This window comes from Amphiprion ocellaris, chromosome 24 (genome assembly GCF_022539595.1).
Source record: "Amphiprion ocellaris isolate individual 3 ecotype Okinawa chromosome 24, ASM2253959v1, whole genome shotgun sequence".
Lineage (NCBI taxonomy): Eukaryota > Metazoa > Chordata > Actinopteri > Pomacentridae > Amphiprion > Amphiprion ocellaris.
Window position 1 is genome coordinate 3,220,515 of NC_072789.1, and position 26,018 is coordinate 3,246,532.

Consider the following 26,018-nt stretch of genomic DNA (forward strand, 5'->3'; position numbering starts at 1 on the left):
TTTCCGTGGTGATAACGGCGTGTGCCTGTCTCCTGCAGCGTTGCAGCATCAGGAGTGGGCTTCATCCTGGTCATCGACAGACGGCTGGACCGATGGGCCGCCGTCAGGGCCACCCTGCTCCGCATCGCAGTGAGTCCCTCCACATATATTTGCATGTTTGCTGAGTAAATGGAGAAGCTGCACAAGGACAGGTTTGTTTGTGCGCCTCAGCTGCTGATGAAACACATCTGACGACTGCAAATAGCCGTTTTGGAGCGTGTGCATGTGCTAATGTTTGTTTTAACACTGATCTGTGGGCGTAGTTGCTGCTGTCAGCTGTCTGTGTCTACAATTTGGTTTGTCACCGCTTAGAATAATTGATGTTTTTTGTTTGTTTTGCACGTACAGTATGTTTTACTAGCAGCAGGATTTGGGCGAGGATGTCGAAATGAAGCGGGAGGAGAGTTAAAAATAGGTTATTATGTCGGAGTGGGTGGTGGAGTCTCACAACATGTGCAAGGTGTTTGTGTATGTGCAACGAGATGGAGCAGAAATAGAAAGTCCGCATAGTGTCAGCTATCATTTCGTAATTGTTTTTCACCATCAGCCTGGTGTCTGTGTCCCACTAGCCCACTAGCCTACTTCTTGGATGGAGTAAAAGTTTCACTTCCCTCTACAACGATAAACTGAAGAGAGAGAAAGCAGCAGAGAAGAATTCAGGGAAATGTTTTAAAAGGGAAGCAGAGTCGAGCATTAATGCTACACTACCAAAAATAATAGTACGGGTGATATTTGTAGAAACTAACAGCATCCAAAATGTTGATTTAAAGGAGTATTCCATCCAAAATCCTCAAATGGTTTAGAAAAAATCCTTTAATGTAGACCAAAAAAGTCGGTATGGAGGAATATTCTGCCTTAAATGTAGACCTAAGATGTTGGTTTGGAAGAATATACCACCTTAAACTAGACCTAAAAGATGGTTTGGAAGAACTTTCCACGTAAAATGCTCCAATGTACACCTAAATGGTACGTTCCAATTAAAATTCACTAATATAGACCTTGGAGGTTCGTCTGATGGTATATTCCAGCCAACATTCTTCAATGTACACCAAAAAAAGTTGGTGTAAAGGAGTATTCCACCTCAAACGTAGACCTAAAGGATGGTTTAGAGTTATATTCTACTCTAAAATCCTCAGATGTAGACCTAAAAGGCTGACCTGATGGTATATTCTACCCAACATCCTGGAACATTTACCTAAAAGGTTGATTTAATGGTATATTCCAAGAAGAATCCTGGACATTGGGCTTATTGGTATATTCCACCCAAAATACTTGTACACATACCCAAACAGTTGGGGTAAAGGAGTCTTTACAACTGAAAAAATGGAAGAAATAAAGCTTTAGAAATGTCATTTGCTATATATTTATAACAATAAATCCACCGCTGCAGACCACGAATGTTTATAAACCTTTAACTGGGAATAATTTCTACTCTTTAAGGAAAATTTTAATAGTTTGGAGACATTTTATAGTCATTTTGGACCAATTTTTTGGAACTTTTTTAACCCTTCTCAGCCATCCTAGATGATTAACTCATTTTGAACAGGTTTTGAACAGTTAAAGAGGATTTTTTGAGCAAGTTCTGGACAAGTTTGAGTAATTTCTAGTCATTTTGCACATATTTCAGGTCATTTTTGACAAATTTTGACAACATTTAGAGAACACACTTATTTTGTGAGGTCAAATTGGAGTAATTTTGGACATGTGATTATTTTTAGTCGTTTTTGGAACCCTTCTAAGCTATTCTAGATGTTTAACTCATTTTGGACACATTGTGAACAGTAAAAGAGGATTTTTTGAGCAAGTTCTGGACAAATTTCTCATTATTCTGGACAAATGTGGAGATTTGCTAAAGATTTCTGTGTCACTGCGAGACAGCAGCACAGCGTCACTGTAAAACTGGGCTGATTGTGTAGATCTTTGGGTGTATGAAGCATCTATAGTTACTCCGCCAAGGAACGGCAGAGTTAAATGACAATCGGCGTTGGTTTGTCTGTCTGTCTGTCAGCAACATGACTCAAAAACGTGATTTCTGCCACAAATTTTTTCAAGATTTCAGCCATCGTAGATGATACGACTGAGCAGCCTTGGAGGAGTACTGCACTGTTTGATTGCATTTCTTGTTTTTGGATTGTCATGTAAATTCATTAACCAGTACAGCCACCATGACAATAAAGCTTCACCACACCATCCACATCTGTTATTGGGATGCTCCTCTTGCTATTACACCATTTCAAAGTGTCCAATTTATGCTAATCCATGCTAATATATGCTAATTGGACAGTGATTATCATCAAGCCTGATGGTTTTTCTAAGAAACTATCCCCACTGTGGATATAAGTCATGATGAGGCTTCTTGGTTTAGAGCTCCAGCAGGTTAGTTTGAGCTGCACATGGAAACATCTGCCCATTCAGCAGTAATAATGAACCCTTTCAGGTCTGTTATCTTATTCCAGTCCTCTGGCCCAGACAGTACATGACTTTGAAAGGGACGCTGATGGACTGTGGGTGTTACTGATAACAGGGACCCAATTAGTAGCTTCAAATGTTACTGCCAAGTCTTGAGAAAGCAAAAGGAACCTGACATACATGGAGAGAGATTCTTTTTTTTTCATTCAAACTGTAAATCATGCATTTGGAATAAACATCGCTATTGGTATAGAACACATCGCTGCACTTAAAAGTGGCAATATAGTATCATTTGTTCAGTGTTAATGTAGGTTCTTATGTCTTTAGATGAGAGGATCAGCACAATAATCTCACGTGTCAGCTGGATAATGGAGCTGGAGCAGCTGGTTGGCTTATTTTAGCACAAAGACTGGAAACAGTGAGCTGGTTTCCTCTTTGTTTCCTCCCATGTTTGACAAAATCCACCTACCAGCGCATGTAAAGCTCATTAATTAGCATATGACACCTTGTTTTGTTCATTTTGTTTTTGGTTATTAGGGACTTTGCTCTTTATTGGTTGGGTGCAGTGACTTCTTGGTCTTCTGTAGAATCACAAATTGTTATTTTGGATTAATAAAACCCCTACTTTTACTAGAAATTCTGACATTTTAAATCTATGTAATGCTTCTCTTGGTTGTTCCAAAGTGCAAAACTAAAGCATCTGTGCTGGAAACGTTGAAATCTTTAAATATACTTTGGATTAATTATGGCATATAGGCATTTATTGCTTTGTTTTATTGTTTGTAGGTTGTTTAATGTGATTTTATTTGTCTTTTTAATCTATCAATCAAAGTATTTTGTTGTATTTTTTCAGTTTATCATTTCTTTTTTATCTTACACATCCAGTATTTGATTTATTTTCCCTTTAATCTTGCTTTATTATACACTATTCTTGTCTTGCTTATCAGTCAGGCACTGTCAGAAGCCGTGTTAAAGGTGCTGCACAAATAAGGTTTGATTCAACGACTGATGTGTTTTCATTTCGGCTCGACTCTGGCAATTTGCGCTCACTCTTTCGCCTCATTCAATTAAACCAACAAAAGATAAAAATACCAGCGATGGGGCCCAGATGATGTACGTCTCACGCTGAAACCCCGTAATTTCGAGTTGTAGTGGAGTTTTATCAGCGTGGCAGCAGAAGCTTCTCTGCAGGATCTCCCCTCCTCCCTTCACCTCTCCCTCTCATTACCTCTGCCTTTCCTCTTGTTCTGCTTTTTGTGTTTTCTGCTGTCTCTCTGCCCCCCAAAGGCATCCTCTTCACTTTGAAAGGGAGCATTTCAACTGGGAAAGATGCAGTGTCTATGTTTAATATGCAGCTCCTGTGTTTGTTTAGGTGTTGTGACAAAATTATCTCATGGTGTGACAGGTGGGAACAAAGAACACAATGGAGGATGTGATTATCGGCTCCTGTTTGCTAAAATGAAGCTTCTCTGAGCTCCGTAGATAATCAGGTTAGGCGTAATTGTGAGTTTTTAGAGTCGACTAGTATCTGAATGTGACTTCTGTAGTGATTAATGGATATTAAGAAGTCTTAGAAATTAAAATGAGATGTGCAACGGGATACATAATCAACAAACGTGCAATATCATCAGACTTTTCCTTAATAGTTTCACTATCTGTATTATCATTGTTCAAGTGCAATATTTGTAGTGCTCTGTTTCCTTTCAGTTCACTTTCTCTTAAGCTGTTTCTTGTTTTTAGTCTACAGTTTACATTTTCTACTTGTGTTATGTTGTTTTATTTTTTTAGACACCACTCCTTGGCATCCACTTAGATACTTTACATAAACACTTAGACATGTTGCATTTTGTATTCCTTTTTGACTTCTATTTTACTGCTAACCTCTGTGTAATTGTGTATATTCCACAAATCTTTGTTTATTGTATTGTACTCTGGCAAAAAATTTCCTCCGAGATGAATCAAGTTCATCCTGTCCTATCGTATCGTTTCGTACCATTTTGTATCGTATCGTTCTATATTGTTTTGTATCGTTTTGCTTCGTATTGTTATCATATTATATTATTTCGTATCTTTTTGTTTTGTATCGTTTCGTGTTGTTTCATATCGCATCGTTTTGGATCGTTTTGTGTCGTATCATTTTGCTTCGTATCGTTTTGTATCATTTCATATTGTTTCGTATCATATCATTTCGTATTGTTTCGTATCGTTTCATATAGTATCGTTTCATATCATATCTTATTCTATTGTATCATATCCTATCGTATAGTATCTTATTCTATCATATCGTATCTTATCTTATTCTATCGTATCTTCCAACAAGAGAAAAAGAAGTAGAAAAGATCAAATAAAATCACTAAAAAACTCAGTGCTTCAGCTTCAATTGTGCTGCCTTTAGGGAGAGCAGAATTGAAAGTGAAAACAGGCGGCGTTGAGACCTAACCTGAAGGCATGAAGACCAGGTGGCGAGATGTCCTCCTCACTTCTCTGCCCAACGGCGGATGTCCTTGTTGGAAACGCCTGCTTTATCCACCAGCGAATGACGCTCAGTCTTACTGGAGAGTGAAGGTCGTACATCTTCCCGTGAGACGCCGTTTCCATCAAGGCCATTCAAGGTCGCCTGCTGCCATTGGCCGGTTCCCTGGCGGGAAGAAAAATAAATAAATAAATAAATAGAGGAGTGGGCAGTATCGTCCTGTAAAGCCACAGATTAGTGTGCTCGCAGTGATTTATTACAATCCACAGATGGCACTGACCACTGCTTCCTTCAATTCAATTAAAGTTTTATTGGCATGGTAGCAATTCACAGCATATGTCATCTCATAGCACTGTACATATTTTAAACACGAGCCTGATGTGCAGCATTTGGCTGGAAATAAAAATATACAGTATGCATATATACATACATATATATAAAAACCCAAATATAGAAAAAAATAGCAAAAAAAATAAAATAAAGCTGATAATAATAATAATAATAATAATAATAATAATAATAATAATAATAATAATAATAATAATAATAATAATAATAATAGTATATAAATTCAAATATAGAAGAAAATTAGCAAAACAAAAAAGAAAATATAAAGAAAACAAATATACAAAAAATGAATAAAATAAACATACACACACACTCGAATATAGAAAAAATTGCAAAATATTCAATAAAACTTAAAAAACAATAAATAAATAATAATAATATAAACCCAAATAAAGAAGAAAATGAGGAAAAAAATCACAATATATATAAAAATTGCAAAAAAAAGTTTTTTTTAATATATATATATATATATATATATATATATATATATATATATATATATATATATATATATATAAAAATAATAGATTTTTTTTTGTTTTTTAAAATAGAACTGATATTGTATTTCTGCAACAGTGGGTTTTTCAGGGCTAAAAAGGTAAATCTATCAAAATCAGCTCAGAATTAATGAGAATTTCCTCCTCAGGCACCCTGCTGGCAATTCATCTTTAGATTTAAGCCTCAGCTGCCAGAAGGTCCCACCTGAGGATCTTATATAGGGTCAACACCAGACCAAGTGCTTTAAAAGTGATCAGTAAAACCTTAAAGTCAGCTCTAAACCCAACAGTGTACAGACTGAGATGGTGTCATACGGTCTTCTAAAATCAGCAGGAAGTGTAGCAGTCAGCAATATGTCTGTAATTGGAAGTCATTAAATTCAATAAACCCTGAGAGGTCCTGGTTTAATTTGTAGCTCTGCATTAACATGACAATACACGAGCTGCTCACCGCATCCCCTGACAAATGAAGACAGATATGCTAATGCACACATTAAAGTAAAGCACACCCACTCACACTTCTGGGATAAAAAGCCCACATCAATAAATGATAAGGATTAGAATATGATTTTCTGTTGACCGGGTGATTTATATTCCTTCAGAGAGGAAGGATGGTGGAAGGGGAGAGCCCACTCCACTCATGTCCTCTAATGACATCCACATTGTCCTCGTGGGAGTTGGAGAGCCACAATATTAAACCTCCCTCAAACCCCCATCTGTCCATCTGTCTGTCTGTCTGTCTGCTTTTGTACATGAAATCTGCTCCAGTTGTGACAAAGAGATTCAGTTGAAATGCTGCAGGATCGCTGCTTTTACTTTAAGCTGATGATTTGTTGCACCTAATTCGAGCCTCTCGTTGGCACCGGCTGGCGGAGCCATCTGCATCTTCGCCCTGCAGCAATGCTCCTGCACGCTCCAGCGACTGTATATTTATTAGCCTAAATTACAAAGACGGGCTGCAACAGAGGCGAAGGTGATCATCATCATCATCATCACATGTTGACTGGAATGCACATGGATTCACCCGGTTTAACCTAACAAAATGCTGCTATTTGGATGATAAATGTGGATGTTGGTGGAAAAATATACTGAAAATGAGGACCAAATGATAAAAAAGTTCAAGACAAAAGGATGGAAATAACTCATGAGGGGACAGGATTTATGCTCTCTGGTTGCACGGAGCCTCATAAATGCCAAAATGATTTTAAATTTCTCATATAAATTACAAAAGGAGCTCAGTGTAACCTGCCTGGAAAGATGAGGCTTCTAGAGTCAGTAACTTCTTCTAGATCACTCATGAAACCCCACTTTTATAGACTTGCTTTTACGTGAAATTTACTTTGAGCTTTAACCCTGGAAAACCCACTGCTGCAAAAATTACCAATCAAAAGTTTGGACACACCTTCTCATTCAATGTTTTTTAATGCAATTATTTTCTACATTGTAGATTAATACTGAAGACATCAAAACTATAAAAGAACACATATTGAATTATGTTGGAAACAAAAAAAAGTGTTAATCTTCAGTATTAATCTACAATGTAGAAAATAAAATAATACAAATAAATAAAAAGCACTGATTGAAAAGATGTGCTTTTGACTGGTAATTTCTCTGTATATATATATATATATATATATATATATATATATATATATATATATATATATATATATATATATATATATATATACATAAAATTTCTCTTTCTCTATTTTTCTATTATTTTTGCTCTTTTTTTCCATGTTTGGGTTATTTGTATTTGTTTATATTGACATTTGCTTGACAAACCTTATCTCAATTAGCGTTATTTATTTAATTATTTTATACATTGTAGATTAAAAAGTGTTTATCTATCTATCTATATATCTATCTATATGAAATCTGTCAAACTCACATAATTATATATTATTATTATATATTATTATAATTATTATAATTGAAAGTATACATATATACAGGATTTTTGCTATTTTTTTCTTTATTTGTGTTTTACAGATTTTATATACATTATTATTATTATTTTATATTTTTCTATGTTTGGGTTTTACAGGGTTATTTGTATTTCTTTATAGTGACACTTGATTGACAAACTTTATCTCAATTTGACCTCACTGTGTGGCACTGTTTTAAACTCTTTTTACATGACAAAAAGTTAGTATTATTATCATCATCCCTATTATCTTCATTATTGTTATTATTCTATATTAGCAGCATTTTGAATGGAGGAACAAGTTCAACAAAAATGATCTCCTTCCTCCTCAAATCTTTCTTCATACAGTGATTCACGACTTACATGCTTCCAGACTTTCTGTTTCTATTAATCAGGTCATTAAACTTTCAAGAACATGATTTTTACAGATTCAGGATTAAAAACTGGCTGAATCCCAACTATTCTAATCTCCCTATCGCGTCTTTAGTCTTTCCTAAAATGTATTCCCAGCAGGTTTATTGTGCTGTAATAAGAGCAGCAAGTGTTGTTTGAAAACAAAAATAAAAAATGGGTGGAGAATTGAAAGAATCCATGTGGAAACCTGGCAGTCTTTCATCAAACCTCGCAGCAGGCAGGAAGTGTGTGAGCCAGAAATAAATGGGTGGAAGAGCAGAGTAGAACAGCAGGAACCAAAAAACACTTTTAGAAGAACGACATCCGCTAGTGTCACTCTACATCTCCTCTATTGATTTGTCTCGAACGCACCATCTCCGTCTGTATCACCGCTCTCCGCCATGCACCTCTCCTTCCAGGGAAAACGGTTTCCATGGCAACCCCGTGCAGGCATTTCACGAGCATGATGTATGCGCCTCTGCACGAGTGCACCCTCCTTGTCGGCTAAATTAAACCCATGTACCACACTTTAAGCCAATCACTTATTTATCATGGCATTTTTTTTTTTTTTTTTTATGGGATGTTGTCAGCAGTTCTAATAAATATGGCATAAGTGGCACCATTTTGTGGAGAATGGGAGCATTAGCGGCTAAAATTAGCTGCTAAATGTATGAAAGCATCCATGGACATAGGTTAACCCTCCTGTTGTCCTCATTTACAGACACCAAAAAATATTGTTTCCTTGTCTGAAAAAAAATCTAAAAATTCAGCAAAAAAAATTCCTCAAATTTCTGAAAATTTGCAAAAACTTCAGGAAGAAAATTCCAATAATTGCTTAAAAGTTTCCCTTAAAAGATTTTTTAAAAAACAAATTTAAAAAATCCCCCAAATTTGGCAAGAAAATTCTTGTAAATATTTTCAAAAAATTAGTAAAAATCTTCCCAAAAAAATCCTAAAAATATCTAAAGTGATTACATATATATCAGTAAAACTTTGAATATTTTCTTTAAGAACATTCACAAGAAAATCAACCAAAATCCAGCGAAATTTGCTGGATTTTGGTTGATTTTTTTTTTGTAAATGTTCTTAAGAAACATTTTTAACATTTCTTTTTTTCCACCAAAAAATGTTCAAAGATTTCCCAAAAATATTTCACTGTGAATTATTTTTTCCCCCCCACATTTTCAAACTTTAAAACGGGTCAATTTTGACCCCCAGGACAACACGAGGGTTAATGGTTGTTTGCATGAGTAATACCAGACTGTACGGCACAAAAACAGAAATACTGGTAGAAAGAGAACAAAATCCATCAGCAGTATTCTCTTATTTCGTGTTTTCCACTCTAAAAATGTCACAAGCTCTGCAGACATCCCTCCCTCTGGTCACACCACTTAGATTTATCGCGTCTAACAGGGTGGAACAATTCACCCAGCAGTTTAGAGGAAGCCATAACCAGCTGAGTGGCCTCCAGGGCTGTTGGTCTGTGTAAAAGGCGATTCTTCGTGTTTTGAACCTGTTAGCGTGTAGGCGAGAGACAAAAAAAAAAAAAATGATGGCTGCTCCCAAAGTCGCAGGACTAATAAAATTAGTCTCTGCTTTCCAGGTGGGAGCCGTAACAAGGGAGCTGCTGCGGTGAGGAAACGTGGGAGATTTATCAGGGGTTGAATCGCACATGAAAAACCTCTTCACGGTTCGATTGCACCGGTGGGAAGGTGCTTACAGAAGCTTTCCCTTCGTTTACTGAGAGATGATTCCATTTTTTATGCTGTAAACCTCAAGTATCGCCGTTATTTACAGGAAATTAAAGTTTGACTCAGGCCACAAATACAGCAGAGCCTCCGTGGAAGACATATTTTTGATATCTGCTGCATGTTTTGGCCCTCTGGCGGGCCGTAAACTGTACTGAATAAAAGGATAGGACAACAGTAAGCATCTGCTGAGCTGAAACTGAATCTGAAATTCAATAATTCAAGGATTTGCAACAGCAGTAGCATCAAATAATGCATTTAAAATGTAATAAAATTTGCACCCTGTAAAGCCTGACCCTCTTAACCCTCCTGTTGTCCTCATTTACAGGCACCAAAAAATATTGTTTCCTTGTCTGAAAAAAATCCAAAAATTCTACAAATAAATTCCCCAAATTTCTGAAAATTTGCAAACCTTTAGGAGGAAAATTCCAATAATTCCTTAAAAGTTTCCCTTAAAATTTGGCAAGAAAATATTTTCAAAAATGAGTAAAAATCTTCCAAAAAATCATAAAAATATCTAAAGTGATTCCATATATATCAGTAAAACTTCTAATATTTTCTTTAAGAACATTCACAAAAAAATTTCGAATTTTGCTGGATTTTGGTAGATTTTTTTGTGACTGTTCTTCAGAAATATTTTTAACATTTCTTTTTTTCCACCAAAAAATGTTCAAAGATTTCCCAAAAATGTTGAAAATGTGGACATCAGAAGTTTCACTGTGAAAATATATTTTTTTCCCACATTTTCAAACTTTAAAACGGGTCAGTTTTGACCTGCAGGACGACACGAGGGTTAAAAAAAGAACAAAACAACAAACTGCAGGGAGCTTTGTCTCCACCTCCCAGTAGGCTCTCACACTGGACGTATGTACTAATCCCATATGCATTTATTGAAAATGACTCAATAATTGTCTAAAACAACAACAAAAAAAAGGTTTTTAAAGTGCTCAAATGGTTCGAAACAATCAAAAATGGGCTCAGAATGATGCAAAATTAAGTTCAAAGTGACTCAAGAACCGTTCAGAATGATTCAAAGAATGCGTTTGTCATTTTGTGTCTCATTTTTGTAATATTTTGTCTTGTTTTTTGTCTGACTTTTCGTTTGTCTCATCATTTTGTCTTTCATTTTTGCCGTTTCTTTTTTGCCTCACTTGTGTTTTTTTGTCTTATTTTTATCATTTTGTGTTTCACTTTATTCATTGTTTTGTGGGTGTTTTTGTCTGGCTTGTGTTGTTTGTCCATTTTTTTGGTGCTTTGTAACTTTTTTGTCTAATTTTTTGTCTCTTTTTTGTTTTGTTTTGTGTCGTTTGTCTCTTATTTTTGACATTTTGTTTCTCATTCTTGTCATTTTAATCTAGTATTCATTCTTTTGTTCCAATCCAATCTATATTAACTTCTTAAAACACCAAAGTCTGGACTGAAAATGAACTTAATATTACATCATCCATCAAAACTTTTGCGTTATCAGTTCTAGGGGGAAAAAGCCCCACCTCAAAGGTATTAAATTACTGATTAAAATAAATTATTACAGTGTCGGTAGGGTCATTTTATTACAGTACCAGTCAAGTAAAGTGCAATTTTATTACATATTAGGTACTAGAGGGCTCAGCTTCCCCTAAAAAGACCTGAACCCCTGCAAATATGAACTTTGAAATGTTAAGAGGTCTCTAAAATAGAAATTTGATATTTTTGCCTTGCATTTCTATTGTTCTGTGTCTTCCTCATCATGGATCATGTGCAAAACAAGGAAGTTATAAATGCATGATTCACACATAAGGGTGATTGACCACTAATTCACTTTTTTAAATGGTTCGCCATTGTGGTGGTTGGTTTTGCTGCTGGCCTTTATAGCACAATAAATAAAAAAGGTGGCTAATGCATGAACTGCAGCACTCAGGAATAGGAGGGTGGATTAATGTATGATCTCTCGCTCTCTTTTAGCAGTAAAGTGCACTACTCTCGCTCTCCTTGCTGATTTCCACAACTTTGTGGTGCTGAAAAATGCAGCTGCTTTTCATTTATTTTCTTATTATCCATATTTTTATTAACAGGAATAAATGTAAAGTGAAATCAAATGCATTAGAAGCACTGAGGTTATGAGTTCTGCTTGTGGTTTTTTGTAAAAGATGCGTTTACAGACCCTCCTGTCGACTTACAGTTCTATTATTTGGTGGTTTCCTGACTCCTTTTGTTTTTTTAAAGAAGTGTTTTTCTGATTAACCAGCCTGATAAACATTTCTTCTTTCCTTCCTGTGTCCTCCAGGGTTCGTTTCCAGGGAACTTACACTTGGTTCTGGTGCTGCGTCCCTCTACTTTGTTCCAGAGGACTCTGTCGGACTTCCTGTTCAAGTTCAACAAGGATGAGTTCAAGATGAAGGTGCTGCTATGACTTGTACTCTGAATGTGTCCCACTTAATGTCTCTCTGCAGCAGGGGTGTCAAACATGTGGCCTGCGGGCCAAAACCGGCCCTCTAGAGGGTCCTATCCAGCCCGACTTTACAAAGTGTAAAAATGACAGAGAAGACATTAACTGTAAATCGTAAATTAGTAAAATTATAAGTTTTAAATAATTTCTAGACCATGACAAATTGTTTTGATCATAGAGTAAAATACTAGATTGTTCATTGTTCTTTTGTCATTTTGTGTCTCATTTGTGTCTTGTTTTTGTTTTTTGTCTTCTTTTGTCTGACTTTTATCATTTTGTTTCGCTTTATTCGTTGCTTTGTGTGTTGTTTTGTTTCCTTTTTGTCTCGCTTTTGTGTTTTTTTTGTCATTTTTTTGTGTTGTGTCCATTTTTTGGTCATTTAGTAACTTTTTGTCAAATTTTTGGTCTCTTTCTTGTTTTGTTTCAGGTCGTTTGCCTCATTTTTTTCATTTTGCATCTCATTTTTGTAATATTTTGTCTTGTTTTTGTTATTTTTTGTCTGACTTTTGTCATTTGTCTTGTTTTTTTCATTTTGTTTCTTGTTTTTGTTGTTTTGTGTTTGCTTTATTTATTGTTGTGTGTATCGTTTGTATTGTTTTGTGTTTTTTGTCTACTTTTTTGTCGGTTTATTTTTCGCTTTTGTCATTTTTGGTTTCGTTTTGTGTCATTCGTGTAATTTTGTCTCGTTCTTGTCGTTTATCAAGTTTTTGTCTCTTTTGTTTTGTTTCATGTTGTTTGTCACATTTTTTGTCATTTTATGTTTGGCGTTTGTCATTTTGCGTCATGTTTTTGTCGTTTTGTGTCTAATTTTTGTCATATTTTCTGTTGTTTTTTGTCCGACTTTTGTCCTTTTGATCATAAAGTACTCTATCGTTCAGGCATTCTGTTTATTAGCTACTTTATTTCTTGTTTTCATTTGTTCTGATGTAATTCAGTGTCATATTTCATATCAGGTGGTGATGCTGAGTTCGGTGACTGAGCTCCATGCGTATATTGACCCTGGACAACTGACCACGGAGCTGGGAGGCACACAGGAATACTGCCATGAAAGCTGGATCTCACACCGCACTGTGTGTACACACATTTTCTTTTTTCTTTTCTGCCATTTAACTCCAGATTCTCAGATCTTCTGTTGACATATACATACCTGTGTCCTCCACAGGCCATCGAGGCGTTCGCCCTCATGGTGAAGACCACGGCTCAGACGCTGCAGGCGTTCGGCACTGAGCTGGCAGAGACGGAGTTACCCAACGATGCCGAGGCCACCACCAACCTGCTGCACGTTCACACCCTGAAGAAAGACAAAATGAAGGTCAGACATGCTTCTTGTGTGTCCCTCTGAGTCCAACAGTGTCCTCAGTTGCTCAGAAAGGTTTAAAAATGTGTGTCCAATCTCCAGGAGGACCTGCAGGTGGCGCTGTCTCAAGGAGGACGCTTACTGGAGTGTATTAACGAGCCTCTGCAGACTGACCCTGAATACAGCATGACGCATGATGAACTGGAGAACTTAGCAACTGTACAGAGGTAGAGGAATAGACAATGACGTTGTCCCTGAATGCATCACTGAATAACTTCCCTTTTTTTCCTTTTTTTAATCAGAATCAGTAACACTTTATTGATCCCAGCAGGGACATTGCTCCCATCAAAGTCAGAAAAATAAACAGCACAATATATGAAGTAAAAATATTAACATTAGTAGAAAAATCTATCTTCAAAATTTTAAATACGCTACCAGTCAAAAGTTTTGACACACCTTCTCATTCAATGGTTTTTGTTTATTTGGGTCAATATATGATTGAGGAACTTCTGAAGTCCATGGGATTGATTGTGTTCTTTTTATTAAGTTTAGATGACTCAAAACTTGTCCAGAATGACTCGAAAATTGTCCAAAATGACTTCAAAATGATCCATAATTACAGAAAATTAGTCCAAAATGACATGAAATTTGTCCTAAACGACTTGAAAATTATCCCAAAGACACAAAAATGATCCAAAATGACGAGAAAAGATCCATGCTGACATAAAACTTGTGGAAAATGACTCAAAAATTGCCCAAAATGACTTGAAAATGATCCATCTTCAGTGTAATAAGTGGCGTGTTATTACACATAGATAGTCGTTATTGCAGTTATTATTTTGAGGTGAAATGAACTGAGACATTAGTTAACTGTTTGCACTGAAACATGAAGCGTCCAGTCTCAGACCCTCTGACTGAGGAGATAAACGTTTCTTTTTCATCCTCAGACTCCTGGGTCAGCTGGATGAAACAGAAACAGCCTTCGATGATTTCTGGGAGCGTCACCGCACTAAGCTGGAGCAGTGTTTGCAGCTGCGTCATTTTGAGCAGCACTTCCGTGAAGTGAGTTCAATCACAGGAAATGTCTTCTTTTTTCATCTTCACATGAAAGTGCTAATAACGCTCGTGTTCCGTAGGCGCGCGCCCAGCTTGACGTGACGTCTGAGCGGCTGTCGGGTTTCTCGGAGGTCAGCGTAAGCCCCGCCCACGCCGAGCACGTCCTCAGAGAGCTCAGCGGCCACGAGGACAAAGCCTGTGTAAGACGCATGTTCACCGTTCAGGCTGCAGCTCACGTGGCTCAGAAAACACACGCTCAACACGTTCACCTTCGATGCATCCTTGAAGCCTTGTGGCTAATCGTGTAATCGATGCTCTCATCCATCCATCCTCCGCTCGCTGTGACATTAATGAAAACAGATACAGGATTATTTTGATGTGAAGATGCTGCTTTGTATTGGTCCACATGTAAATTTATTGATGCAGTCCAGACTGATTTGTATGATGGAGGGGTCCCACTCCATCCAGCATTAAGTAATGGATGCTCCACTCAGCTGCAGTGGAGGGGGAGGATGGAGGAGGAGGGAAGAGATTGCTTTTTTTACTGTCAGCCATTGATGGATGATGTTTTCTCGAGCCGCTGTGCTTTATGTAGCCTCACTTGAATTCAAAGTATGACATGTTAACTCCAACAGGACGTGCTGGACCTGGCTCTGTCTCTGGCCAGCGAAGGCGACCGGCTGATCGAAAACTCACACTACGCCGAGGACTCCATCAGGCCCAAGTGCAGCGAGCTGAGAGGAGTGTGTGAGGAGATCAGCTCCACCCTGAGGAGCAAGAAGAGCCTCCTGCTCAGAGCTCTGGAGCTCCACCACGCTCTGGAGAAGGTCGGGTCAGGTTGGGTTGGAGGTTTTCCCTGTGCTCCGTGTTTCCACCGTGTGTTCACCAGTGGTTTCCCTGCAGGCGTCGCAGTGGTGTGAGGACGGCATCTTTCTGCTGGCCAGCCAGCCGGTGGACCGGTGCCAGTCCCAGGATGGAGCTGAAGCGGCTCTGCATGAACTGGAGCGATACCTGGACACGGCCGCGCTGCACACCCTGGCTGACCGCAGCGCCATCTGCTGCCAGTACGAGGCGGTGCTCAACGCTCAGCTCAGGGTCAGTCATCAGATGGTGTTACCTTATGACGCTTCCAGCTGTGGTCAAGGTTGCTTTTTGTTATTATTGCGCCAAAGAACAGCGGAGTTATGTGATGATCGGCATTCATTTGTAACGTCTGTCTGTTAGCAACACTACTCAAAAACAGACTAACAAATTTGCATAAAATTTTCAGGGAAGGTCAGAAATGACACAAGGATCAACTGATTAGATTTTGGCAGTGATGCAGCTTATAGTGTGGATTTGTTAAAGATTTCTGTATCATTGTGAGATAGTGGCACAGTGTCACTGTAACCATGACAACAAGTGAACACATGATTGCAATTCTACTACAAATCCACCGTTGTGGACTTATCAGGACATATCCGGAACAACTGATTAAATTATGGGGGTGTTTCTGAGTCCCATCAATTCCCGCCGCCCGCTACATATTTAGATCACATGATTTTGTATCCGTACATAACGTACACATGCATAACACACACCTGTCAGGTCATTTTGTTTGTGGGTACATCTATATTAAATAGACACATTCTATGTTGCTGTGATTTCTGCCACGAATTTTGTCAAGATTTCATCCGTTGGAAATGATACGACTGAGCAGCCTAGGAGAGTACTGTGCTCTCTGAGTGCTTTTCTTGTATTGTATCTTTGTTTTCTATCCTCGATCAGGACCAGGTGGAGAAAGTTTTCCAGAAGCAAAGCTCTGTCCAGGAGATGTTTGAGAAAAGACGCATCAGTCTGAAGAAACTCGCCGCCAAACAGACGAGACCAGTCCAGCCAGTTGCTCCGAGACCTGAAGTCAAGTCTCCACAATCATCTCCCAGTACGTCTGGACCGATCTGTAGTAGATTTAAGGATGTATCAGAAACACCAAATGCCTTTTTTGTGGTGCAGAATGAGAAGACACTAATCATAGTTTTTTCACTTTCCTTTCCAGATCAAGAGAGAAAGGAAAGGAGATACTCTGCAGATAACGTAATCTGCAAAAAGGTAAATGTTTCGAAGGCTTTTTAACCCTCGTGTCGTCCTGCGGGTCAGAATTGACCCGTTTTAAAGTTTGAAAATGTGGGGAAAAAAAACATATTTTCACAGTGAAACTTCTGATGTCCACATTTTCAACATTTTTGGGAAATCTTTGAACATTTTTTGGTGGAAAAAAGAAATGTTAAAAATGTTTCTTCAGAACATTCACAAAAAAAATCATCCAAAATCCAGCGAATTTCGCTGGATTTTGTTTGATTTTTTGTGAATGTTCTTACTGATATATATATAATCAATTTAGATATTTTTAGGATTTTCTGGAAGATTTTTACTCATTTTTGGATAGTATTTCCAAGAATTTTCTTGCCAAATTTGGGTTTGTTTTTTTTGTTTTTTTTTTTAACATAAAACTTTTAAGGAACTATTGGAATTTTCTTCCTGAAGGTTTTGCAAATTGTCTAAAATTTGGGGAATTGTTTTGCTGAATTTTTGGATTTTTTTTCAGACAAGGAAACAATATTTTTTGGTGCCTGTAAATGAGGACAACAGGAGGGTTAAACTATTTATTCCATCTGTTTTTAGTTATTTGCTCATAAAGTCTAATTGTGACTTAAAAACCGGCTTGGTGATACAGCTGTAAATATGAATTATGTTTCCAGGTGGAGTCTCCGCTACATAATGGTGGCACGAGACACGCTTCGCTTTCAGAAGAAGAAGAAAACCTGGCAGTACTGAGGCGGTAAGGGTCATGGATAATAATGGCGGACGAAATTTTGAAGTCTTTATCACTTTAAAAGGTTAAATATGCTTTTAAGTAAGCTGTGAATCAGATGGAAAGCTATGGTTGCGATAAAATAGCATTCAGGCTAATTCTGAGCACTAAAAGCTTAGTTTAAATCTTGTTTTTTTCAGTCACGTCATGAATGAGCTGCTGGAAACGGAGAGAGCGTACGTGGAGGAGCTGCTGTGTGTGCTGGAGGTGAGATATCCCAGAATTCAATGGGGGGAAAAGGGCGAGGAAGGCTTTACTAATTTGTGAAATGAACCTGTAGGGCTACGCAGCAGAGATGGACAACCCCGCCATGGCTCACCTCATCCCCAGCAACCTGCACAGCAAGAAGGACATTCTGTTTGGCAACATGTCTGAAATCTACCAGTTTCACAAGAGGTGCTTCAGGAGTATTTCTGTTTATCAGTTGCTTTTTTTTTCAATGTGCTTCATTGTCTGAGCGTTTGTGTTGTGTTGTTTGTCTTCCAGGACATTTCTAAAGGAACTTGAAGCATACACTGATTGCCCAGAACTGGTGGGACGCTGCTTTTTAGAAAGGGTAGGCAATCTTTTCAAACATCGCCTTCTACATTATGGCTTGTGCTTATTATTTATACAGAGCCAATAATAATATAAAAGGTCTCAAATTCTCCTCGATACTTGTGCCAAACTCTTGGGTCAATATAAAATTGAGGTATTTTTAAAGTCCATGGGATATATCTTGCATACATTTTTATTAAAAGTAAAAAAAAAAATAAATTTTTTTTTTATGTTCATTATGATCATGTCTTTACAAATTCCATAATTATTTATGATGGAAACAATCACCTATTAATAAAAAATGACTGGATATCACTAAAATGTCAACTAAATAACCGTCCCAATTTAATAACAACCACCATCTAATTAGATAAACAATAATAAAATGAGCTGATTCAAAAACTGTTTTGATTCTGTTCTTTTCATTAAGTTGAGATGACTCAAAACTTGTCCAAAATAATTCGAAAATTGTCCAAAATGACTTGAAAATGATCCAAAAAGACTTGAAAAGGATCCAAAATGACAAGAAAAGATCCAAACTGATATTTAAATTTGTTGAAAATGACAAGAAATTTGTCCAAAATGACTCAAAACTTGTCCAAAATGACTCGAAAATTGTCCAAAATGACTTGAAAATGACCCATAATTACAGAAAATTAGTCCAGAATGACATGAAATTTGTTCAAAATGACTCGAAAATGATCCCAAAGACACAAAAATGATCCAAAATGATGAGAAAAGATCCAAGCTGACATTATAACTTGTTGAAAATGACAAGAAAATTGTCCAAAATGACTCAAAACTTGTCCAAAATGACTTGAAAATTGACTGTTGATGCCTCTTTTGTTTTCCCTGCAGATGAAAGACCTGCAGATCTACGAGGCGTACTGCCAGAATAAACCTCGCTCTGAGAGCTTGTGGAGACAGTGCTCCGACTGTGCCTTCTTCCAGGTTAGCCTCGTAGCTCTAACAACACGTGACTCGCAGGAAAAACACATTCTAAGTGACTGGTTTATGTTTTGAAAACCAGGAGTGCCAGAAGAAGCTGGAACATAAACTTGGTTTGGACTCCTACCTCCTTAAACCCGTCCAGAGAATCACCAAGTACCAGCTGCTGCTGAAGGTGGGCATTGATCATGTATTGCTTGAACATTTATAGATCTCTTATGTACGACAGGAAAGACTCACTTCCTCCACTATCCTCTGCAGGAGTTGTTGAAGTACAGTAGAGGCTGTGATGGCTGTGATGACCTGCAGGAAGCTCTCTCCTCCATCCTGGGGATCCTGAAAGCCGTAAACGACTCCATGCATCTCATTGCCATCACAGGATACGAGGTCAGAGAAGTTACACGGCAGTCATGCAGCCAAAATGCACAATTCAAAGCCTAAAGAGATTTACTGTATGTGTCAGATATGCATGAAAGCAACCAAGAAAGAGAAAACTACAACATGAGAACGCATGACAATTCTATGGTTAACCCTTTGATGCACAACATGATCAAAAGATACCCATATTTTACCCATGCTCATAAACAAGAACATATATGATTACCATTGGGGAAAACAAGGATATCTTAACAATTTTTGACTGAATTTTCCTCTTTTCCTGGCAGGCGCATTTTGCTGCCATCTCCATTTTGTCTCAGCATGAAAACAAAGTTCCGCTCATCCCACCCAATCACTTGAGCTATCATTGGAAAGGCCAAGATGTCCTCTATTAAGCACATCAGGATTTAGCAGGGTAGCTCAAATGAGTCAAAAGATACAGATCAAAAACAAATGACCAATACAGAGGACATAAATGAAAGGGGGCGGATATAGCAGCGTAGGTACTGCTGTAGGTACTTCTTCAATCCAAACCATAAATACGCATCTATCTTTTCCTTCTTTTAGGGGAACCTGTCCGAGCTGGGTCGACTGCTGATGCAGGGCTCCTTCAGCGTGTGGACGGAGCATAAGAAAGGTCACGCCAAGGTCAAGGACCTGGCCAGGTTCAAGCCCATGCAGAGGCACCTGTTCCTGCACGAGAAGGCCCTGCTCTTCTGCAAGAGGAGGGAGGAGAACGGGGAGGGCTACGAGAAAGCTCCGTCGTACAGCTTCAAACACTCCCTCAGCGTAAGCTCACACTTTTTCACGTTTAAAGGCAGTTCATAGTCGTATAAAGGTTAGTGGTAGACAGATTACTGTAGCCAATATTCTGTCTCAGCGGCTCAGAAATGTCTCTCAAGTAGAAGCTGCAAAAACTGAACAATAAACAGAACTCTTTAACAAGTTCAGACTATAAGCTGCATCACTGCAAAATCTAATCACTTGGTCCTTGTGTCATTTCTGACCTTCCCTGAAAATTTCTTCCAAATCCGTTAGTCTGTTTTTGAATAATGTTGCTAACAGACAGACAGACAGACAGACGGATAAACATACACCAATCATCACATAACTCTGCTATTCCTTGGGGGAGTAATAAAGCCTTAAGCTCTGGAGCTTAGTGGAGAATAAAAGTGATCACAAGCTGTTAAAACACTACACGTAATGCATATCAGTCTTTCTTGATCACCAATCATCGGTATCGGCACTGAAAATCCCATATCAGTCGATCCCTGAGACAAAGTCACTTGAATGTTCATGTTTTTAAGCTTCCTCCTTTCTTTCTTTCTTCTCTCAGATGAGTGCGGTGGGCATCACAGAGAACGCCAAAGGAGACAACAAGAAGTTTGAGATTTGGTGCAACTCCAGAGAAGAGGTTTTTATCGTCCAGGTAATCAACTCAGCCTCATAGCTTTTACTCATCCTCCTATATAGCTGGAAAAGAAGCAACAGAATGAACAATGCCTGCTGTTTTTTTTCTACCTAGGCTCCAACACCTGAGATTAAAACAGCGTGGGTGAACGAGATCCGCAAGGTTCTGACCCAGCAGCTCAAAGCCTGCAGAGGTATTGTAGAAACTGAGTCTTCTTCTGTCTTTTGTACAGTTTAGATGCTGTGATTGTAATAAAGTGTTGTGTGTTTTAGATGCCAGCCAGCAGAAGAGCTCCGACTCCCCGGTTCACACCAGCAACAATAGCTCCATCTCCCTCAGGTTGGTGATGTTCCATGGAGATAAGGACAAAGTTGGGTAGGGCTTCATTTGTTGTAATGTTTCCTTCTTCTGTTTTTCCAGCCCGTTTCGTAGCAGCAGTCAGAAGAACCAGAGGAAGCAAGAGGAGAAGAAGGCCGAGCCGAGTCCCACCTCTGACGTCTCCTCTTCCTCCCCCAAACACAAAGGTGAAGGAAGTTAAATGCAGCATCCTCAGAAAAAATTATCTATGCCAAACTCTCCCTAACGTGAACTCCTCTTTTCTTCATCACCGCCATCGCTCTCTCCTTCTCTCTGTCTCCTCATGACCGTCTCTTTTCCACTTCTTCTCAATTCAAATCCATCCCCTCCAGATGAAGCGGTGACCAGTCCCACCACTGACAGGTCCTCAGTGGCTAAAAAGCGTTTTACTTTGCAGGGCTTCAGCAATCTCAAGAGTCCCAAAGGTAACAGAGGCTCACCATGAGAAGATGTTTGAAAAGCTGAATTCGGAAACATTAAAAAAATAAAAAATAAAAAAACCACTAAATTTAGCAGCTACAGCCTTATTTGGTCTGGTTTTAGCTGACTATACTGAGTTAAACTACATTTTAGCCACTAGCTGATGATTAGTCTAACCAGATTTAGGGCCTGATAGGGTGCATATGATCCTGGTTTTATGTTGGACACTCCTGCCTCCTGGTGGTAAAAATGGAACACTGCAACTACCTCATGAACTCAATGCACCAGGCCTTCAATGGAGAATAAATCATTTACTGCATCCTGCATGAATGTATTATTGGAGCAAATCCCTTTGCAGCAGATTCAGACAGTTACTGACGTGTGTTTGTGCCAGAAATAGAAAAAAATAACATAGCATTTCTGAGAAATAGATGTGCAGATTTTCTTGAGTTTTAGCATTTATCCAGCTGCTGTGAAGAAAGTGACAAGATGCATCTTTGAGTGTTGTTCTCTGCAACATCAGATTTACTGATACTTTTTTTCTATAATTACTTATTCCTTTTTTTGCTCTAATAATACCTTCATATTTACCAGGATGCATGTAAATGAGGGCAAACACACCTATTTCAATTTCAAGGCTTGCAGAAATGATCAAATTTAGTGTTTTTTGTCTGTTTTTGATGAAAAAACTGCGGGTTAAAGTTAGCTCTTCCTCCCTCATGTTTCTCCTCTTCTTCCTACTCCTCTTCCCTCCTGTGTCCAGGCTCAGCTCTGAGCCCTGAGCACAGCTCCAAACGCCACTTGGTCAAGAGCGACCCAACACCATTTGGGTTTAAAGGTATATTTTCATCCCACTTTAGAGCCCATCGTTCATTTTTCCGCCCTTCATCATTGTATCCACGTACATTTAATATACAGTGCAGTGAAAAGGTATTGACCCCTTCTCAAATTCTTGTTTTTCTGCATATTTTCCCCACTTTAATTTTTAACTCATTAAGACCCAATTATATTTAAAAACATTATATATATATATATATATATATATATATATATATATATAGATAGATAGATATAGATATAGATATAGATATAGATAGATAGATAGATTATACATAAAAATATGTAAACCCTAATATAGAAATAAGTTGCAAAGAAATTAGCAAAAATAATATATATATATATATATATAGATATAGATATAGATATAGATATAGATATAGATATATAGATAGATAGATAGATTATATGTAAAAATATGTAAACCCTAATATAGAAATAAGTTGCAAAGAAATTTGCAAAAATAATATATATATATATATATATATATATATATATATATATATATATATATATATATATATATATAATTATATATATATATATTTTTTTTTTTTTTTTTTTTTTTTTAATTGATGTATTTCTGCAACAGTGGGTTTAGATGACGTATGACACATTTTGGAAAGTGAATTAAATTTCACCGACCACACCCAAGCCTGATGACCTCCAGACCTGTTCAATCAATACATCACTGAAATAGAACCTGTCTGACTAAACAAAGTCGACCAAAAGATCTCAAAAAGCTCCAACAAAGCGGGAAAATACTTTATCATGGCACTGTATATATATAAATATTTACGTGTGTGTGTCTCATATAGAAGACTGAAACTAGACATGAAACCGTTCAGGATCGACACTACATCACTTTGTTTACTACGTTTTACATGTGCTCTCATACAGACCATCTGCAGTCGTTCAATTAGCGATCTAAAGGGCTTAAAGTGGAACCATGATGCTATTTTCATTATGATCCTCTAATCTAGTGTGATCTGAATACAACGTATACCCATTTAGACTCATGAAATATGTCTGAAACATGCAGATGCTCCGTGACATATTTTCTATGTTTTGTCTACTGCAACATTTTAACCTTCATCCACAGGTCACTACCACCACCATCATCATCATCATGTGTCGATAACAGGTCTTGTGTTTTGTGGAGATGCTCTGTCATTTTACTAACTTCACAGTGAAGAATCTTCTGACAGAGTTTGGTCACATTTTCAAGGACAAAATGAACTTCTGAAATGTTAGCGCCCGGCTGTCACTGATCGGCCGGCCGTTTGTTCCCTCTAGAGCCGACTCCCCACGTCAGTCTGAGCAGAGTCAAATGGATGAGCACGTCTAGTCTGTTACAGAGCAAACGGCGAGGTACAGAGCTGCTCTGAGGATCACTCACAGTGGGTGTTGTTTGTGGTGGTCATGATTGGTTTTAGAGGTAAAGTGCAGCAGAATATCCCCGTTACTTCAAGTTATTTAGCCTTCTATTGAGTACTTCTATCTGACTGAGGTGACATATTTAAACTGTTCTGCTTTAAAATGCAAGATTTTAAGTCTCAATTTTAGGCTAAATGACTATATTTTACCTGCTCTACCTCGAATCAATCATTCTTCTTCTATCGGTTGTTTTGGGGTGTTGTGAAGAATACTGATAATGTGAAAAACTTCAAATCTCTCCCCATAAATCCTTCTCTCAGTGTGTTTCTTTCACTGGGATCTGTCAACACTGATCTTCTGTTGGAGTTGGGGCTGACCTTTGTGCCTTTGAGTGTGTAAACTGATCGATTTGTAGTGTTTTGACAGAGTGGATTTGGTGGTTTTGTGCTCCTAATGGGAGATTTATGTACGACTGTGACATCGGCATGTAGTCTTTCCCACCCATGATCATCCACTTTTTCTATGTTTGATGCTGCATGAAGCGTGTGATTCAATTCCCTTCTTTGCCTTTTCTCTAATCATCTGCTTCCTCTCTCTCGTTTTTCGCTACCTTTTTTTTGGTTTTCCTTCCTCCAGGCTGGAACAAGGCGTCTCTCTCCGTGGACGCCTCAGAAGAGAACGATGGATACTCCAGCGGCGAGGATCCCATGAACTCCGACACCGAGGATGAAGTCGGGAAGAAGCTGGTGAGATTGAACGTGAAGATTTTTACAAAGATGACAGTTTCCTTGATAAGATTCTGCAGCTAAAGCTGCCAAAAAGTCATGATCGGTTCCACGTTTGACGTCCCATAGTCATATCTTTGAGTGGTGATTATAAAGTGATCAAAATACCTGAATTTGCCATGATGACACCATTGACTTTGGTGACCTCTGGCCCTCTAAAGGCTCCAGGAAAGTACACAGTGGTGGCGGACTGCGAGAAGGCGGGACCTCAGGAGCTGTCCGTCAAGAGTGGAGACGTGGTCCAGCTAATCAGAGAAGGAGAGGAGGGACAGTGGTAAGAATCTTTAATCTTTCTGCCAAAAACTGAAGGTGGGAAAAAATGTATTTGATTGTTATAGGACCAAAACATGTTTCTGTTTGGTTGAGAAAGTCAAGCAAGAAAGAGGGAAACTTATGCAGACATCAAACCACCTTACTTTATGCAATCACAAATGGCGGAAAGTAACTAAGTACATTTACTCAAGTACAATTTTGAGATACTTTACTTGAGTATTACCCTTTTTGTATTTACTTTATACTCCACTACAGCTTTAGATATTTTAAAGAGGAATATTTTACTGAATTGTTAATAAAACAAGGTTTTAAAGTACGACATGACCAGCATTTTTCAAACTTTTTGGCTTCATATGAATTTCTCACATGGTTCCAATTTGATAAATATCCAATATTTCACCCTTTTTGTGGTCATTTTGTGTATTTTTGTGGTTATTTTGTGTGTCTAGTCATTTTGTGTCTTTATATAATAATTATGTCTTATTTTGTGTTTTTCTGTGGTCATTTCGTGTCATTTTGTCTCATTATTGTCGATTTGTGCATTTTTTGTGGTCATGTATCTTTGTGGTTGTTTTGTGTGTCTGTGTGTTCATTGTGTTTCTTTTTTGGTCATTTTCAGACTGTGTTGTGGGCATTTTAGGTCTTTTTGTGCTCACTTTGTGCATTTTTGTAGTCATTTTGCACCCCTTTGTGGCCGTTTTCAGCTTGTTTGTGGTAATTTTAGGTGTATCATGGTCATTTTGTAACTTTTTGTCGTCATTTTGTGTCTTTATATGATAATTACATGTCTCATTGAGTCATTTTGTGTTTTTCAACTCTTAATAATGCAATGAGGTCATCTGTATCATAATAAATAAGTCACTCGGACCAAGCAAGTACTTTTACTTTCATACTTTAACTACAATTTGCTGCTAATACTTTATATGAAGTCGGATTTTTCATGCAGGACTCTTACTTCTAATAGAGTATTTCAACAGTGCTGTACTGGTTCTTTAGAATACTTTTCCACAAAGCATCTCAGAAGTCTTGTCTTTCTGCCTGCTTTTAATGGGTCATATTGTAAAACTGTCGTCCCAGAGAGCGTTGGGTAAAGTTAGTTTAACGTCTTGCAGGTTTGTGAAGAACCTCCGCAGCAGTAAGGAAGGCTGGGTGGCAGCAGCAAACCTCCTCAGCCTCATCTCAGAGTCCAAGTCGTCGCAATCACTCAGCAGCTCAGGTTGGTTCATTAA

The 26,018-nt window shown here is 37.9% G+C and overlaps 2 protein-coding genes across 11 annotated transcripts in view; one reads left to right on the forward strand and one right to left on the reverse strand.

The window, feature by feature from the left end:
• The window catches only part of mcf2la (mcf.2 cell line derived transforming sequence-like a), a 70,969-nt gene that overhangs the window by 42,879 nt on the left and 2,072 nt on the right, over nt 1-26,018 (forward strand). For 6 of the 9 annotated variants that reach the window (XM_055008237.1, XM_055008241.1, XM_055008242.1 and 3 more), the window contains 28 exons: nt 39-129; nt 12,101-12,214; nt 13,216-13,332; nt 13,425-13,574; nt 13,662-13,786; nt 14,507-14,621; nt 14,696-14,815; nt 15,251-15,442; nt 15,519-15,710; nt 16,383-16,536; nt 16,651-16,703; nt 17,354-17,433; nt 17,607-17,673; nt 17,747-17,862; nt 17,953-18,022; nt 18,862-18,954; nt 19,034-19,126; nt 19,213-19,338; nt 19,897-20,118; nt 20,666-20,758; nt 20,855-20,933; nt 21,013-21,079; nt 21,161-21,264; nt 21,430-21,522; nt 22,281-22,355; nt 24,368-24,477; nt 24,678-24,790; nt 25,902-26,005. In XM_055008237.1, coding sequence (XP_054864212.1) covers nt 39-129; nt 12,101-12,214; nt 13,216-13,332; nt 13,425-13,574; nt 13,662-13,786; nt 14,507-14,621; nt 14,696-14,815; nt 15,251-15,442; nt 15,519-15,710; nt 16,383-16,536; nt 16,651-16,703; nt 17,354-17,433; nt 17,607-17,673; nt 17,747-17,862; nt 17,953-18,022; nt 18,862-18,954; nt 19,034-19,126; nt 19,213-19,338; nt 19,897-20,118; nt 20,666-20,758; nt 20,855-20,933; nt 21,013-21,079; nt 21,161-21,264; nt 21,430-21,522; nt 22,281-22,355; nt 24,368-24,477; nt 24,678-24,790; nt 25,902-26,005 — 3,128 coding nt within the window. Of the gene's footprint in view, nt 1-38; nt 130-12,100; nt 12,215-13,215; nt 13,333-13,424; nt 13,575-13,661; nt 13,787-14,506; nt 14,622-14,695; nt 14,816-15,250; nt 15,443-15,518; nt 15,711-16,382; nt 16,537-16,650; nt 16,704-17,353; nt 17,434-17,606; nt 17,674-17,746; nt 17,863-17,952; nt 18,023-18,861; nt 18,955-19,033; nt 19,127-19,212; nt 19,339-19,896; nt 20,119-20,665; nt 20,759-20,854; nt 20,934-21,012; nt 21,080-21,160; nt 21,265-21,429; nt 21,523-22,280; nt 22,356-23,650; nt 23,793-24,367; nt 24,478-24,677; nt 24,791-25,901; nt 26,006-26,018 lie in introns of those variants that run through there. The other 3 variants (XM_055008239.1, XM_055008243.1, XR_008600730.1) reach the window with 3 other exon arrangements.
• Nucleotides 1-26,018, reverse strand: part of cdadc1 (cytidine and dCMP deaminase domain containing 1) — a 102,111-nt gene that overhangs the window by 37,896 nt on the left and 38,197 nt on the right. For both annotated transcript variants that reach the window (XM_055008252.1, XM_055008251.1), the window contains 4 exons: nt 24,625-24,761; nt 24,342-24,474; nt 13,410-13,553; nt 4,889-5,086 (listed from right to left, as the gene is read on the reverse strand). In XM_055008252.1, coding sequence (XP_054864227.1) covers nt 24,725-24,761 — 37 coding nt within the window. In that variant the 3' untranslated portion in view covers nt 4,889-5,086; nt 13,410-13,553; nt 24,342-24,474; nt 24,625-24,724. The remainder of the gene's footprint in view (nt 1-4,888; nt 5,087-13,409; nt 13,554-24,341; nt 24,475-24,624; nt 24,762-26,018) is intronic.